At 54.2% G+C, this 16,534-nt stretch overlaps 1 protein-coding gene and 1 long non-coding RNA gene across 2 annotated transcripts in view; one reads left to right on the plus strand and one right to left on the minus strand.

Annotated features, from left to right (window-relative positions):
• Positions 1-2,270: 2,270 nt before the first annotated feature.
• The window catches only part of LOC100683063 (ATP-binding cassette sub-family A member 17-like), a gene marked incomplete at its 3' end in the record, with an annotated part of 77,908 nt that continues 63,644 nt past the window's right edge, over positions 2,271-16,534 (minus strand). Inside the window, exons 24-32 of the mRNA XM_038540710.1 lie at positions 15,119-15,277; positions 12,310-12,488; positions 11,664-11,789; positions 10,725-10,919; positions 4,852-5,039; positions 3,751-3,921; positions 3,294-3,484; positions 3,066-3,139; positions 2,271-2,552 (exon numbers count right to left, since the gene is read on the minus strand). Coding sequence (XP_038396638.1) covers positions 2,271-2,552; positions 3,066-3,139; positions 3,294-3,484; positions 3,751-3,921; positions 4,852-5,039; positions 10,725-10,919; positions 11,664-11,789; positions 12,310-12,488; positions 15,119-15,277 — 1,565 coding nt within the window. The remainder of the gene's footprint in view (positions 2,553-3,065; positions 3,140-3,293; positions 3,485-3,750; positions 3,922-4,851; positions 5,040-10,724; positions 10,920-11,663; positions 11,790-12,309; positions 12,489-15,118; positions 15,278-16,534) is intronic.
• Positions 13,674-14,731, plus strand: LOC111096327. The gene is made up of 3 exons (XR_005360976.1): positions 13,674-13,862; positions 13,967-14,051; positions 14,448-14,731. It is a non-coding gene; the product is annotated as an uncharacterized LOC111096327 (long non-coding RNA).

Genomic DNA, 16,534 nt, shown 5'->3' on the forward strand with positions numbered 1-16,534 from the left:
TGCCTCCGCAGGACGTGCCCGCCGGCCCCCCGGCTGCCGCCAGCCACACGGAGCACGGCGTCCCTTGGGCCGGCACGACCCCACGGGGGAAGCGCCGGGCAGAGGAGGCCGCGGCGCTTTTCCCGGAGACGCTCTGCTCACTCCCCCCCTGCGCGCCCCGGGTCTGCCCCCCTCCCCTCCCCTCCCCTCCGCGTCCCCGTCCCCGTCCCGGTCCCCGCTGGGCGGCCGCGCACCTAAGTGCGAGGCGCTAGTCTGCAGCGGGGGACACAGAAGCAAACGGTCACACACGGTGTCGGAGGGTCCCCATGTCCCAGAGCCCGGGGGCCAGGCCCGGCAGTCGGGGTTGAGGAGGGAGGGGCAAGGCGGTGCGCACAGGAAGCCCGGGCGGCCCCTGGTGCACCCGGGAGCCCGCGGAGAACCCACGGTGGACCCTCCAGGTGTCTCGTCCTTCCTGGCGCCTTTGGTTACTGTGTCGGCCTTGTTACTGTGTCGTCCTCCTCCCCTGCACCCTTGTGACTTTGTTGCTGGTCTCCCTCTGGGCAGGGGCTCACCCTTCCAGCCTAGACTATGGTAGGCCTTCAAAGGGTCATAAACCCTGGTCCCCACACCCACTCGCCCCCCGGGAGCCCAGAGCGGCCTCCCTCAGTTGTCCTCTCTCTTGTCATTTATGTCCCCATCATTTTATTTATTCAGAGGTCAAGTTTTCTTATTTTTCCAGAAAACCAGTGCTGTTTCCTTGACCATGCTGTGCGCTCTCACCTGCATACGTTGCCCTGGCAGGAAGAGCCCTGGGGGCCCCGTGGGGTGACTAGCCACTGCCAGAGGCTGAGAAGAGTACATTTACCACGGGGCACCCATGCAGCGGGATGGGAGAACTCATTGGGAAGGTCTTGATTGTTGAGGGTCAGGGATGTTCCTGGCTGGAAGAAGGTGGCCATTGAGGATATGGGGTGGGGGGGCGGGGGGCGGCGAATGAGAAAGTTTCAAGGACAGCAGGGACAGAGGCTGGGGGATAGTGAAGCCTCTGAGAGCCAGAGCAATCCCACCATTCAGAGGAGAGGAGAACCAGATGCTCTGCAGAGGATGGAGAAACCTCGGGTGGAACACGAGGTGGAACAGTGCTGTCAAGTTGGGTGAGTGGTGATGGGAGGTAGAAGTTTGGTCAAAGACAGTAGATACCACTCCTCCAGAGCTTGGCTGAGAAGAGGGGGAGAGACCTAGCTGCAGAGGAAGAGCCGAGAGGGCTTTTTAGAAGGGACTGGTGGGACCATGTTGGAGAAAGGCCCTGTGACAGGCACGTCTCAGAGGAGCGTGCTTGTGACAAAGGCGCATGGTCCCATCCGTCTGGGCGCGTAGGCTGGCCTTGCGGCTCTCAGGCCTGGGCTCAGTGGCTCTCACACCTGAGCTGCCTCAGAAGTACTTGTCAACATGGGGTCCCTACAACACAGATTGCTGGGCCTCACCCCACATAGTTCTGATTCAGTGGGTCTAGGGTGGGGCCCGAGAATCTGAATTTCTAGCAAGATTCTGGATGATTCACAAGCTGCTGCTCAGGAACCCCACTTTGAGAACCTCTACCTCAGTTGAATCGTGGCGCCACTACCTGTCAGCTGTTGAAAGTTGATGAATATCTCTAAGTTTTAGGTTATTCATCTGAATAATACTTCATGGGTTGATGCAACCATCACATGCAGGCTCACTCCTGATATTTGTAGAGACCAGGGCAGAGAACGAGTGGAACCTCACAAATCCAAATATTGAAACACTGAAAAATTGAAACTTAGGTAGCAAACTCGTCAACCTATTCCCTTGCCTTTAGAAGGTATAGCATCATGACAATCGCAGTCAGCCCCAGGCCGCTGCACTGTGAGAGGACATGACCGATGTTCCTCTGAGGCTGCTTTCACAGCCAGGTCTAGAGGCCATGGGGCCACCCAGATGGGACCCAGGGGATCCTTTTCCACTGACATGGAACTAGGTTCTCTACCAGGCCTCTAAGGTGAGGGGCCCCAATCTGGCAGGGAGTCACCTCGGTCCTGAGTTGAGCTCACTGGGTCTACAAGCTGCTTTTGTACTCCTTGAAGCTGTGGCAAGCTGTGTACTCTTTATTTTTGTGAGTAAACTGAGGGAAGTGGTGAGGGAGGAAGAGAGGGAGGCTGGGAGGCAGGAGGGGAGGGAGGCTGGGACAGAGGAGGGGAGGCAGGTGGAGAGGGAGGCTGGGAGGGAAGTTGGGAGGAAGAGGGAGGCTGGGAGGCAGGAGGGGAGGGAGGCTGGGAGGGAGGAGGGTAGGGAGGAAGGAAGGGAGAGACAAGTGGAGAGGGAGGCTGGAAGGGAGGCTGGGAGGCAGGTGGAGAGGGAGGCTGGGAGGGAAGTTGGGAGGAAGAGGGAGGGGGTGAGGTTGATGAATCCTCTGCTGGCTTGTGCTTGTTTTCTTCTTTGGTGACAGGCATAGAGCCGGTGAAGCTCAGGAAAATGTCCTCCAGGGAGACTTGGTTCACAGAGTAGTCGTCCAGCATGAACTTCGTCTTGGCTTGCTCCAGAATGCCAAACACCTGTTGGGAAGAAGGGAGGCCCCTGTGGACGATGGGCATGACAGGGGGAAGAGGAGGCAGCAGAGAGTGGAAAGAGGGAAGGTCTTGGGGTGTGATGAAGCCCCCAGAAGACCCATCTCTTTCAGCTGCCCCCAGAGCACCTTCCAAGGAGTCAGTCCTAGGGAAGTTGGCTGCCTGAGGTCTCAGGGAAAGGCACCGGCCGGGAACAGTACCAGGGGGCAGAGGCCCCACTGGATCTTGAGCTTGTTGTAGGACCCTGGGACTGTGGCGTCCCCTCTCCGGACCCGCTTCCCTCTCTGTGAAGTGAGGGGGCAGGAGGAGTTGATCTCAGAGGCCCCTTCCTGCTTACACATCCTTATATTTTATGAAATCAGGGTGAGCGTTACCATGGGGATGGGAAGAGGAAATGCACCAGCTTAGAATGCAGCTTCCACGCAGAATAGAGAGCAAGTCACCCCAGAAAGCTGGTGACATCACAGGTTTGCTTCCTCTGAGACTCAGGTATACGCTCACCTTGGCCCAGCTGAGGTCAGCCCCGGGCAGGTGGTAATGGACCATCCCCTGGTGCTCATCTTCCAGGACGCTGCCTGCAGGAGGAAGACACCGCGTCCCCGTGAGGGCCAGGCTGGAGGGCCCGGGACCTTGGAATCACGGCCCTCCTCCCTGGGGCAACGACGACGTGGCACCTGGCAGGGATGAGGCCCCGGATGCCCTCCCTCGGCAGCAGCCAGCGGCACTCACCCGGGAAGGTCAGGTTCACAAACGCCTTGAACTCCTCTAGCGCCTCCTGCTGCCTGTCGCTCCGGATCTTGGCCCGCAGAGAGTAGCCGCTGCCAAACTTGCTCTTGAGGTGCTGTGGGCTGCCCAGGCACTTGAACTGCCCCTCCACCATGATGGCCAGCCGGGTGCACAAGGCCTCACATTCCTCCATGCTGGGGAGGGGAGCAGAGGCCTGACACAGGGCCGGGCCTGCCGGGGCCTGCCCACTGCGTTGGAGGCTCGCGCAGAGGGGGCCGGTGCGGCGGCCAGATCAAACGGTTCCTGACTCCCACGTGTAGAGGGTGGCCCCCGTGGCTAGGCTGGGGCCTTTGCTCACAGCGTCTGCACCCGTGGCGGCCAGGGCTTCTGCCCACCTGGCCCCACCCAGCCAGCCGTTGTCCCGGCTCTTACCACTGACCCCCAGAGACCCCGGCTCTACCTGTGGGAGGTGATGACGATGGCCTTGCCCGACTCGCGGGCCCGTGAGATAATGCTCCAGAGCAGGCGCCGGGCCATGGGGTCCATGCCGGTGGATGGCTCGTCCAGGAAGATGACCGAAGGCTCCCCAAGCAGGGCAATGCCAGTGCTCAGCTTACGCTTGTTGCCGCCACTGGGAGCAGAGTGGGCAAGGTTGGGGTGAGTGGCAATCAACAATCAGCAGTAGCCCAGCCTCCCACTACAGACACACAGCGCCTCTCTCTCTCTCTCTCTCTCTCTCTCTCAAGGTCCACTGCCTGCCTGTAAGGTGGCATCGTGACTTGTCTGTCTAGTGTATAAATCATGGCCCTGTGGGGGGCACTGGTCCATGAGTCTTCTTTGAGGGTCTCTATGGCCAGGTAAGGACAGAGGGCCATTTAGCCAACTTTTTTTAAACGAACACATAGCATCTACAGTGTGCATGGGGCTGTTGTAAACTTCGTAAGTGTTAACTTGTTTAATCTTCAAAAGATGCTAGGAGGGACAAACACCTGCCTGAAACCAAAGCCACCAGGGAGGGAAGAGCCAAGGACTGCCTCTGGGCCCCCCAGTCCTCTCTGACTTCCCAGTCCTGGGAGTGGGATATGGCCACCCACCTCCAAGGGGCACTGTGCACACCAAGGGGGAGGCTCGGGACTGGCTCTGCGTGGCCCTGGTGGGTAAGCTAAGGGTCGGGGTACACGTGGGTGGCCCCAGAAGACTGAGGAAGACCCCCACCCCCACCCCCGGCCTCTCAGCGGGACATCAGCAGTACAGACCCCAGACACAGCAAGAACGTGTGCTTGAAATACAAGGCTACCAAAACCCGAGGCCCTTTGCCAAGTGAAGGACGATAACACCTGGGACACCGTCTGCTTATCCTCAGCCACCGACCTGCCCCGGGCCACACAGCAGTGCCTCGGGGCAGCCCAGGCCACAGACCCTTTTGTGCTCAGGAGGTGGCCCTCCACCTGTCCTCACAGTGGCGTGGACTGCACGGCTGCCCCCGGCCCGGAGCAGACGGGCCTTGCCCTGTGCTGAGAAGGGTGAGAGTGTATCTCACCGGTGGAGGGGAAGGCCTCACCTGTACGTCCTCACCAGCATGTTTGCGAAAGTGTACATGAGTAAGTCATCGAGGACCTGTTCCACGCAGGCACTGATGTGGCGCTCGGGGATGCCCCGGATCCGGGCAAACATGACTAGCGTCTCCCGGCCGGTCATGTAGTTGAGCAGGGTGTCAAGCTGGGGGCAGTAGCCCACCGACTGGCGTACCTGGGGTTGGAACGCAGCCCAAGAAGGAGGCACGTCAGAAGCCGAGCCGTGGGCTGCATTGGGGCCTGGACAGCTGTGCTGGCATCGCCCCGGCCCAGGCTCCTGCTCTGCCCTGCATAGACCCACATTTTCCTTGTGGACAGATGTGCGCCGCATGGGGGGAGGGGAGCAGCAGTGGCGCTAGGGAGCCTGGGGGCAGCACTGGCTGGTGGCGTCTGCGTGCGGCACACGCCAGGCTCTCCCCTCCCCGCCTGCCTGGCTCAGTGCCTGGCACCTCCCTGCCTCTCCTCACCGTAGGAGCGTCTGGTCAGTAGAAGATGCTCTATTTTTTTCCCCTTTAAAAATATTTCCTATTAGGGACTCCTGAGTGGCTCAGTGGTTGAGCTTCTGCCTTTGGCTCAGGGCATGACCCTGGGATCCAGGATTGAGTCCCGCATCAGGCTCCCTGCATGGAGCCTGCTTCTCCCTCTGCCTGTGTCTCCGCTTCTCTCTCTCTCTCTGTGTCTCTCATGAATAAATAAAATCTTTAAAAAAATATTTCCTGTTAGACATATGACCCGTAAGTAGGTTTTCTCTGTAGAACACTCATGTGAAGGCTGCTGGAATCGTGGTTGGGGTGGTGCGCACCTCCAGACTGTACGCACATGTGTGCTCCCCTGCTGAGGACCAGTTGTATACTGTTTATGCCAAAACCATATCATCCTGTAACCACCACTGTGCAAAATTACTTTCCTAACTCAACAGTGTGTCTTAAAGATCTTTCTCAGTCAAGAAACGCAGCTCTAGTCCAACTGAGTTTAACTGCTACTTAGCCATCTGGGGAAGGCTTCTAGATTTTATTTACATATAAAAAAACAACAACACAGGTACGTGTGAGTGATTTCCAAGTTGTCGCCTTTTTACACTTGCAGCAGACTGCCCAGGCCAAGGAGTCCCCTGGAAGTAGATGACGAGAGGGGTAGCATTCCGTTTTGGAGAAATAACCAATGCTCTTCTTCCCATCCGCTTCCCCAGTGAGGGGAGGGACCGCTGCGGGTGCCCCCGGCTGGGGGTCGCAAGGCTCTGACCAGCGCAGGCCAGGAAACCGCCCGGGTGGAGAGAATCAGGGCGGGAGGTGCCAGGAATGTCACACAACCAAGGGTGGGGCTTCCCCTGAAGACACCTGCCACCAGGCTGGAGCTACGTGCCGGCAGGAGAAGCAGACGTGAATGAAGATGCTTCAGATGTCTCACTATGCTCGTTTCTGGTAGGTTGCCCTCATCGGCTGATTATAACCTGGTGTTTCTTCTATTTCTTTTTTTTTTTTTTTTTTTTATTTATGACAGTCACAGAGAGAGAGAGAGAGGCAGAGACACAGGCAGAGAGAGAAGCAGGCTCCATGCACCGGGAGCCCGACGTGGGATTCGATCCCGGGTCTCCAGGATCGCACCCTAGGCCAAAGGCAGGCGCCAAACCGCTGCGCCACCCAGGGATCCCCTTTCTTCTATTTCTAATTCACTAAAAATTGTTTAGAATTGTGAGTGGGATGGAGTTTTTTCTTTGATTTTGTTTTTAAAGGTTTTATTTATTTGAAAGAGAGGGTGGGGAGGAGCAGAGGGAGAGGGAGGAGCAGACTCCCTGCTAATCAGGGAGCCTGACAACGTGGGGCTCGATCCCACGACCCCAGGATTATGATCTGAGCCAAAATCAAGAGTCGGACGCCCGATTGACTGAGCCACCCAGGCACCCCTGTTCCTTGCCTTTTGTAGCAGCTTAATTGAGACACAAGCCGTGTAGTTCACCCATTCACCACATTCACTCATCAAATATGCACAATTCAGTGCTTTTTAGTACATGTAGGGGGGGTGCATTTATCATCACAGTCAAGTTTAGGATATTTCATCTGCCCCAAAGAAACCCCTGTATCCATTAGCACTCACGCCCTATTGCTTTGAATACCCGGGACCCCTGGCAACCACTAATATACTTCTTGTCTATACGTTTGCTTGTTCTGGACATTTCACATAAAGTGAATCATATAGTATATGGCTCTTAAAACTTAAAAAAATATATTTATTTATTTTAGAGAGCAAGAAAGTGAGAGGGGGCAGGGCAGGGGCAGAGAGAATCCCAAGCAGATTCTCTGCTGAGTGACAGGGGGCTGGATCCCAGGATCCTGAGACCATTACCTGAGCCATAGGCAGATGCTTCACCGACTGAGCCACTCAGACACCCCTAAAATAAATTTAAAAACAATTTTTACAAGGGGCATCTGGATGGCTCAGTCCATGAAGCATCTGACTCTTGATTTCGGCTCAAGTCATGATCTCAGGGTCCTGGACTCCAGCCCCCTGTCGCTCAGTGGGGAGTCTGCTTGTCCCTCTCCCTCTGCCCCTCCCCGTTTGCATTCTCTCTCTCTCTCAAATAAATAAAATCTTTAAAAAATTTATTTAATTCATCTCTATCCAACATGGGGCTGGAGCTCACGACCCCAAGATCAAGAGGCTATACACAGCCCTCGGACTGAGCCAGCCAGGTGCCCCTAATACGTGGGCTTTGGTTGCCGGCGTCTCTTGCTGAGCATGTGTGTCCCAGGTCCATCTGCATCGTAGCACCTGTCAGAGTTCCATCCCTTGACATGGCTGAATGTTATCCCTTCCTGTGGATGGACCACATTTTGCGTATCCATTCGTCCACTGACGGACCCTGGATTGTTTCCACCTCTGGGCTGTTGGGATCCTGCTGCTGTCGACATGCACGTACAGGTGGCTGTGTAGACATAGGCTTTCATTTCTCCTGGACACATACCTGTGAGTGGACTTGCTGGGAGTATGGGGACTTTATGTTTCACCTTAGGAGTATCTTCCTGATAATCTCTGCACTGAGGTCTTCCGTCTGCTTATACTGAACAAACTCACTGATGGATCTGATTTCTGTGCACCAGCTTATTCAGGGCTGCATGTCCCATGCGCTCCGGGCTTCTCTTTCTGCTTGGCTGCTTGTCCTTGTTGATTGTTGTTCTTGTTCTCCTTCTATCCCCCCGGACTGGCTTATAATCCCCTCATTCTTGCGGCTGTTCCCCTGGACTCTAAAGCGTGTGTCCTTGCTGTAGCGCTGGGCCCTATTTTTTTTCTTTTAAGATTTTATTTATTATTTATTTATTTATTTATTTATTTATTTATTTATTATAGACATAGAGAGAGAGAGAGGCAGAGACACAGGCAGAGGGAGAAGCAGGCTCCATGCAGGGAGGCCAATGTGGGACTTGATCCCAGGATCCCGGGATCATGAACTGAGCCAAAGACAGATGCTCAACCACCGAGCCACCCAGGCATCCCTATTTTCTGGAAGCTTTATTGTAATGTTCCTAGAGATTTCTTTCTTGTAATTTCTCCTGCTTTGGGGCTGATAGGGATTTATTTATTTGTATCTCGATGTCTTTCATAAGTTTTAGAAGATCACATTCATTTTTCAAAATCTGCTTTACCTTCTCTGTCTTTTCCTTCTGAGACTTCAATTACATGTCTGTTAAAGCTTCTTCACCAGATCCCCTATATCAAATTGTCATATATTGCCGCGTAACGAGTTACCCCAAAACTTAGCCATGGTTTGTTTATTTTGTGGTTTCTGTGGGTCAGCTGGTGGATCCGGGGACAGCTTGCCTGGGTGGTCCTGGGCAGGCTCTGTCATGAGGTGGTTCTCAGCACCCCCACCAGGCCCCCGTCCCTGGAAGCCTAGAGGATCCACTGCCGAGCTCACTCATGTCATGGTGGGCAGGCCTCAGGACTCCCACGCTGCTCTGTGTTGCATGGGTCCCTCCACAGGCCGCGAGAGCACCATCAGGACGGGGCAGTTAGCCTCCCACACAGTGAGAGATGTATGGGAGAGGGTGTACCCCACAGAGAAGCTGCAGCGTCTCCTGTAACCCAGTCTCAGAAATGACCTACCATGTCTTTGACAGGATTTTGCTGACCGTGTGGACCAGCCCTGGTCCAGCATGGGAGGGGCTGGTTGGGAGTGCAAGCGCCAGGTTGGGGACCCCTCAGGCTGTCTTAAAGCTCTTACCTTCTCTTGGGTAGCTTCTGCCTTTTTGACTCTCCAGGCTTCTCTCTAACTTATTTTTTTGAAGAGGGTCTTTGTCTTTTATGCACATGTACCTGGTTATTTATTTATTTTTGTATATCAAGCGTTGCCTTTGCAAAATTGCTTGTAGAAATCATTTGAAGCCAAAGATGGTATTATTTTTTTCCCCAGAGGTTTATATTGGCTCCCACCAAGTGCCTGGGAGCTTTGGTGGCTTAGGGTCCCATCAGCCCCATTTCAGGGATTGACACGAGTCCAAGCCATTTTGTGGTCCTTGGAGGAGCTTGTCTACATGTGGCTCGTCCCTGTGCCTCGAGCCCAGCCCTTTGGCGTCACCACTCCAAGAAAGGATGTGCTCACCCTGAACTCCTGCCTGTCGTTTCAGCATCAGGAGCAATCCTGGGCTCCCAGACACCCTGACTGGATGTGGTCGCCTCCCTGAGCCTCTCCCCATCGTCGCTCCTGGCTCGGGAGTCTTCATTGTCTTCTCAGAAGGCTCCCTAGAGATGTTTTTAAAATTTGGTCCTGTTGTTATAGTTCTTGCAAGGAAGCAGGTCAGAGTCACATAATTTGCCATTACCAGTCTTACCCATAATCTGTGTAATAGCAAAACAGTTAAAATGAGTGGTAAACGTCGCACGGCCTGGAGAGGCCTACGGTGGCTGTGGCTGCTCGCCCAGCTGTGGGTCCCTGAAGGGGCTAAAGATTCAGAACAGGCTGAGGGAGGTTCTGCTCTCCCTCTGAACATGATTTCACTTGCGGACATTGAAGCTGGTTTGATAAACTTGTCGGCGACACGATGGCTTATGCTGTGAAGAGGACACCTTCCATCGTGCCACAGCGGCTTGGTCTCTCCCTGCACCTTTCACTGGCTCCACCAGGTGCCGACTGCCACCGTCACTGCCACCTCCCTGCACGACCAGGGCCCGCTGGTCATTAGAGCTCCTGACTCCAGGGGCACCTGCTGGGCGTTCATGGAATTGGTGCCGGCAGTCGCGGTCCCCAAGGAGAAGCTCAGGTGTGAGGAGGGGGACGTCTGAGCAAGGCCGTCTAGGAGGCCCGCGGACACCTGTCTGGTGCACAGGACTGGGGTCGACCTGCGGAGTGGCTACGTGGCTTCCTCGGCAAGCAGGGGACGGGCTGCGGGGGGCAGAGTGACAAGCGGGGCCAGGCGGGGCGGCCCGTGGAGACACAGAGGTGGTGCTGCGGCCCCGAGGAATGCCACGGCCTCACGGGCAGGCGAAGAAGACCTGCGGCGGGCACATGGACCCCAAGGGTCTTGGTGGGACGAGCTGGAGCGCAGGAGGAGGCTGCAGCTCCCGGGGGGGGGGGCGGGGGGGGGGGAGAGGAGGGTTGGGGGTCAGTGCAGGCCACAGGGAAGGCAAGTCCCACGGCTCGGGAGCCTCGGCCTGGGCGCCGCCGGAGGGAGATGATGGGTGGGGAGCTTGGGGAAGAGGTCCGGATGGGCGTGGGGCTGGGAGTCACGCGTCAACCTGACCGGCAGGTGCACCCGCCCTGCGTCTCCCCTCCCCTGCCCCCCTCCCCGTGTGTTTCCGCACCCCCTCCTGCCAACACAGCTGCGCCTTCCTGGGTGCCACCTCCTTGTCCTGGGTCACACCCTACCTCCCTGATGTGAGAGCGGATGCTGAGCCCTCGGAGAAAGGCGTCCCCAGAGGTGATGGGCTCGTCCCCAGTCAGCATTTTGAAGATGGACGTCTTCCCGGCTCCGTTGAGGCCAAGAAGGCCAAAGCACTCCCCTGCTTGCACGGTGAAGGACACCTTGTTCACGGCCAGCAGGGGCACCTTGGTGGCATAGACCTGAGAGACCCGAGGCAGAAGGCGTGCACTGAGGAGGCCGCGGTCGGCAACCCGGGGCCACCCTGTGCCTGGCGCCCCGTCCCAGGTCAGGTACCAGCCGGCCCCGGGGCTCAGAGGAGCCGGGTGAGGCTCTCTTCCCCTCCCGGCAGGGCTGGGAGGCTTGCTCTCTCGCTCCCGTCCCCGCAAACAGAGACCTGGGTCCCCAGGATGAGCCCCTTCCCTTCTGTCCTGGAGGCTAACGAGAGCCCTTTGATGTTGGCCTGACTGGTTGGTGGGTGGGTGGGTTGGTTGGTTTTAACAACCAGTGACTCTAGGAAAGCAAAGAATAGGAACAAACATCCTGGATGTTTGAAGGGTCTCTCAATAAAATTCTGGTGCGAGCTCTGGGGCCGACTCCCCAGGCTTGATTTGAGCTATCAGAGCCCCCCCACGATGAAGTCCCCCGAAAACTGCCTTCTAGACCCCAGAGAGGGTCAGCCAGCCGTGTCTAACGCCGAGGCTTCCTGGCCCTCCCCCACGGCCTGCTGGGGACCCCCAGGGTCGCTATGGAGGCCCAGGCCCTAACCCCTGCCTTGCGGCACTTTGAAGGCCCACAAGCCGGGATGTGCCCCCTTGGCAGAGGAAGGCTCCCTGGGGCGTCGGGCGGGAGAGCTGACCAGCAGCACCGGGCCCTCTGGCGGCTGCGTCCTGTGGAAGGGCCACCAGGGCAGTGGCCTTCGCTTCTCGAGGCCCTACTCACTTTACCTTTGACACTTCGTGAAGAACCAGTGGGTTTTCCTGACGCAACTTTTTCAAATACGTAGCCACCGTTGTTGCCTCCTGTCCCACGTCCTGCTCTAGGGGCTTGGAAGGTGCGTCTGGCGATGTTACCTGCTCTCCGGAGACGGTGCGGGGTGTGACCAGTGCTTTGTGAGTCAGGGGGCAGGGGCCGAGGGGTGCACACCGCCGCCCCTCTCTCGGGGACCCCCGGGATGTGGTTGCCCTGGAAACGTCTCGCGGTGTTGGCTTTGGGGGAAAATTAAAAGACTTGAAGCCTGGGGATATCGAGGCAAAACAAATTAACCTTCTCCAGAATTTCCTTGGGGGGCTTTCGCCTCTGGGAGGTGTGCAGCCTGGGAGCTGTCGGAGCAGACCCTCCGACGGGCTCCTGGCCGAGTCGGGGGAAGAGGTGTTGCGGAAAGGGGACTGGTTTTGGGAAGTCCAAGGTCTTGTCCCTACTCAGCTGACCATGGTCACGGGGGCCCCCCAGTCCTCTTCCTCCCTGTCCCCCGGCGTGGGCCCTGGGGGCGGATTAGACGGTGTCCAGGCTCCCCCGGATGCTGACCATCAAGGCTGCTCCCGAGCAGAGGGCCAGCCCGTCAAGCTGAGAGTTACACACCGACCCACTCACCAGTTCTCGCTTCTTGTTGCAGGTGGAAAACCTGGCTTTCAGCTCCCGCAAGATGTTGGTTTCAATGAGGAAGAGGAAGATGAGATAGACGGAGCCCAGGATGGCCAGGGCCGTCAGGTACTTCCCCATCCCGAGGGACTCCCAGGCATAGATGCTCTCCTGGACCGTGAATCCCTCTGCTAACAGGGAAGAAGCACATGTTGCCAGTCCTTGGCTGGCTTCCCAGCCTTGCCTCACCTCGTGGGTCGAGTGGCTGAATTCCTACTGGGACAGACCCCTTGAAATGACACGTGAGGGTCATCAGTGCTGATGTCCCGGCAGGTGGTAAACTTGAACCGTATTTTGTTCTTCTTGTTACCACCCATGTTCCCTACAAGTGATGCAGTAAAGTCAAAGTCCCCACCCTGTCCATATGACAGTTGCTCAAAATGCAAGATATTCCTATGTTTGGCTCTTTGATCATTTGTCAGCCACTGCAGCCTCAACCAACTGGTCATGTCAAAACATCCAGGAGCCTCTGATCCCCACTTTGTAATCTGATCTACCTTAACATTTCCCTTTATTTTTGTTTTAAAGATTTTTATTTATTTGACAGAGACAGAAAGTGCAAACAGGGGAGCAGGAGGCAGAGGGAGACAGAGCAGCAGCCTCCCCCGCTGAGCAGGGAGCCCGACGGCAGGACTCGATCCCAAGAGATCAAGACCTGAGCTGAAGGCAGACGAGTCACTGGGTGAGCCCTCCAGGAGCCCCCACATTTTCCCTTTAAATACATGTAGTAAAAAATTATATCATAAATACACACTCATTGGAGAAAAGGGACAAGTATGAGGGAGAAGAGAAAGGTACTCCCTGGGGTGCCTGGGTGGCTCAGTGGTTGAGCATCTGCCTTTGGCTCAGGTCATGATCCTGAGGTCCCAGGATCCAGTCCTGCATCGGACTCCCATCAGGGAGCCTGCTTTTCCCTTCATCTGTGTCTCTGCCTCTCTCTGTGTCTCTCGTGAATAAATAAATAAAATCTTAAAAAAAAAAAAAAAGATACTCCCCTGCCCCCAAACTATTGTTACGGTTTGTGTGTAATCCTTTACCCTTCTGAGACACAAGCTTTTAAGATATAATCGGAATGATACTCTGCATTATTTTCTCCAACTCACTAGTTTCATTCAATAATATATAACAGACGGTATCAGGACATAGAGATCACAATAATAAAGAGCTCTGGCAAAGGTAAATACACAGACAATTATAAAAACTAGTGTTATTGTGAGTTGGGTTCACAACTCCACTTGCAGTTTTCCACATGATTGAAGAAACTGATGCATAAACACAATCATTAATCTACATTTCTGGATAAACAATATGCAACAATTGGAGGCGCGTGGGGAAGGGACTGTATAGGAGCAGTTTCTGTGTGATTGAAGTCACGCTGATATAAATTCCAATTAGAATGTTGTAACTTGAGGGTGTTAATGCAATTCCCATGGTAACCACGAAGAAAATAGCCCAAGAATATGCACAGAAGGAGATGAGAAGGCAATTAGGAAATCTCTTATGAGGTCCCTAGAGAGGAGGAATTCACAGTCACAAGAAGTGAGGTGGTGGGTGCCAAGGCCTGGGCACGGGGAGGTGGTGTTTCATTGGGACAATTTTGGTTTTGCAGGATGAGAAAAGTTCTGGAGATAGCAGTACTGCAGTGTGAGTGTGCCCCATGCCGCTGCATTGTAGACTCAAGAATGGTTAAAATGGTAAACTTCATATACATTTTAACATAATTTAAAAAATGAATACTTTAGGGGCTCCTGGGGGGTGGGGCTCAGTCAGTTGAGCATCCGACTTTTGGTTTCAGCTCAGGTCATGATCTTGGGGTTGTGGGACCAAGTCCTGAATCAGGCTCCAGGCTCAGTGAGGAGTCTGCTTGAGATTCTCTCCCTCTGTGCCTCCGCCTGCTCATTCTCTTTCTCAAAAAAAAAAAAAAAAAAAAAAAAAGAAAGAAAAGAAAAAGAAAAAAAAAGAATGATTTTAAAAGGTATTGGAAAGAAATTGGAACCCTCACATGTCCCTGGCAAAGGGTAAAATGGTGCAACCATTGTGGAAAGCAGTTTGGTGGTTTGTCGAGAAGCTAACCACAAATTTGTTCCTAGGTATATACTTCAGAAAACTGAAAACACACTCACCCAAAAGCTCGTACATGAACGTTCGCAGCAGTATTCATAACTAAGGCAGTGGAAACAACCCATCTGTCCATCACGTGATGAACAGATAAATTGTGGTCTGTCCACATGCTGGAATATGATTCAGCCATGAAAAGGGAACAAAGCTCTGACACCTGTTACCACATAGATGAACCTCAAATGCATTATTCTGAGAGTGGTCAGACACAAAGGACCACATATCATGTGCTTCCTTTGCTGTGAAACGCCCAGAACAGGCAAGTTCACAGACATAGAGAGCAAGGTTAATGGTTGCCAGGAGCCCGGGGTTGGGGGTGTGTGGGGGAAAGGCTGTGAATGGATGGTGTTCCTTTCTTAGGGTGATGGGAACATTCTGGACTTGAATCATGGTGATCCTTTTTTTTTTTAAAAGGGTTTTATTTATTTATTCATGAGAGCCACAGAGAGAGAGGCAGAGACATAGGTGGGACTCCGTCCCAGGACCCCGAGACCATGACCTGAGCCAAAGGTAGACAAGACGCTCAACCACTGAGCCACCCAGGTGCCCCGGATCACAGCAATCCTTGTACAACCTTGTGGACATGCCCAAACCTGCTGCATCGTATCCTGTGAAAGGGCGAATTTCCATTTGCAATACTCACAAATTTCATTACACTCATACTGGCTCAGGTTCTTGATTTTGCATAACTTCTGCATTCCGTGGTTGTAGTATAGGTTGAATAAAGCCATTCCCAAGCAGTGGCCAGGAAGCAATAGGAACGTATGGTCCAGGGAGTCTGACACTGTTGTGTAGCCGAGCTCTGTGAAGGGGGTAGAAAATACTAACTCACTTGCAGGAAGAAAGGGGCTCATCTGCTCGGCACATGTCACACTCCCAGGTCCCAGACCAGAGACCTGGCTCCCCTTTGGCAATCATGCAACCTCCACACCGTAAACAGTTTTCTTTGGCAATGCTTCTTAGCCTGTCATTTCACTTCTATTGCAAGCATTCATGCAGAAAAATGCCAAAGAGCTTTGTTTGGGAAAACCAGCAAGAGCGTGGCTGCTGCATGGAGTGCATGTGCAGAAGGGGTGAGGGTCTGGTGGGCCGGCTGCGGGGTGTCCTTGTACAGGAGGTAAGGACACAGTCCCCGCCTTGAGAGTTTGTGGAGACAAAGCCATCATTTGCAGATGCTCGATGCTACCGTGTGCCTGGCCACGAGAATCAACCAAAGTGCTCTAAGACACTAAAGTCAGTTTATTGGCTGGTCGTGAACTAAATACACAGAAACTGGGGCCTCTTAGAAAATAAGAGAAGCCAATTTTTAGATTCATGTTATATTACAAGGTGAAGAAATGCCAAACAAGGGTATGAAGAAATTGAAGCATATATATTTAAAATATTTTATTTTTTATTTTTTTTTATTTTTTTTTTAATTTCCTTTTATTGGCATTGTTGTCTTTTTTTTTTTTTTATGATAGTCCCACAGAGAGAGAGAGAGAGAGAGAGGCAGAGACATAGGCAGAGGGAGAAGCAGGCTCCATGCACCGGGAGCCCGACGTGGGATTCGATCCCGGGTCTCCAGGATCACGCCCTGGGCCAAAGGCAGGCGCTAAACCGCTGCGCCACCCAGGGATCCCTATATTTAAAATATTTTAAATGTTTATTCACAACAAATAAACACAAATGCTCTGCAAAAGAAAATTCTGCCAATAAGCTGATCACAAGAGGATGAACTCATCGTGTGCAGCACGGGGCACAGGCCAGTGATAGACCCATGCGTCTAGCTCGCTGACATCCCGGAGCCTCAGCCACGACACGGGCTGCTGTCTGCGTCCTTCACACGCCCCAGCGCATCCTCACCTACAGAAAGGAGAAACTGAGGCGTGGGGATTGGAGCTCTAACTTGGGACATTGTGACAACTCACACTGCTGTCTCCAAAGCCATGGGTAATTCAGGGGAGGGAGCCCGTGGACACATGACTCACAGGTCCCACGGGGAGAGGCTGAACCACTTAGACAAGAGGAACTCTGCTCTCAGGACTTGGATGTAGATTCTTGCCAGCAGGGCCCCTGT

The sequence above is a fragment of the Canis lupus genome, chromosome 6, assembly GCF_011100685.1.
Source record: "Canis lupus familiaris isolate Mischka breed German Shepherd chromosome 6, alternate assembly UU_Cfam_GSD_1.0, whole genome shotgun sequence".
Classification (NCBI taxonomy): Eukaryota; Metazoa; Chordata; class Mammalia; order Carnivora; family Canidae; genus Canis; species Canis lupus.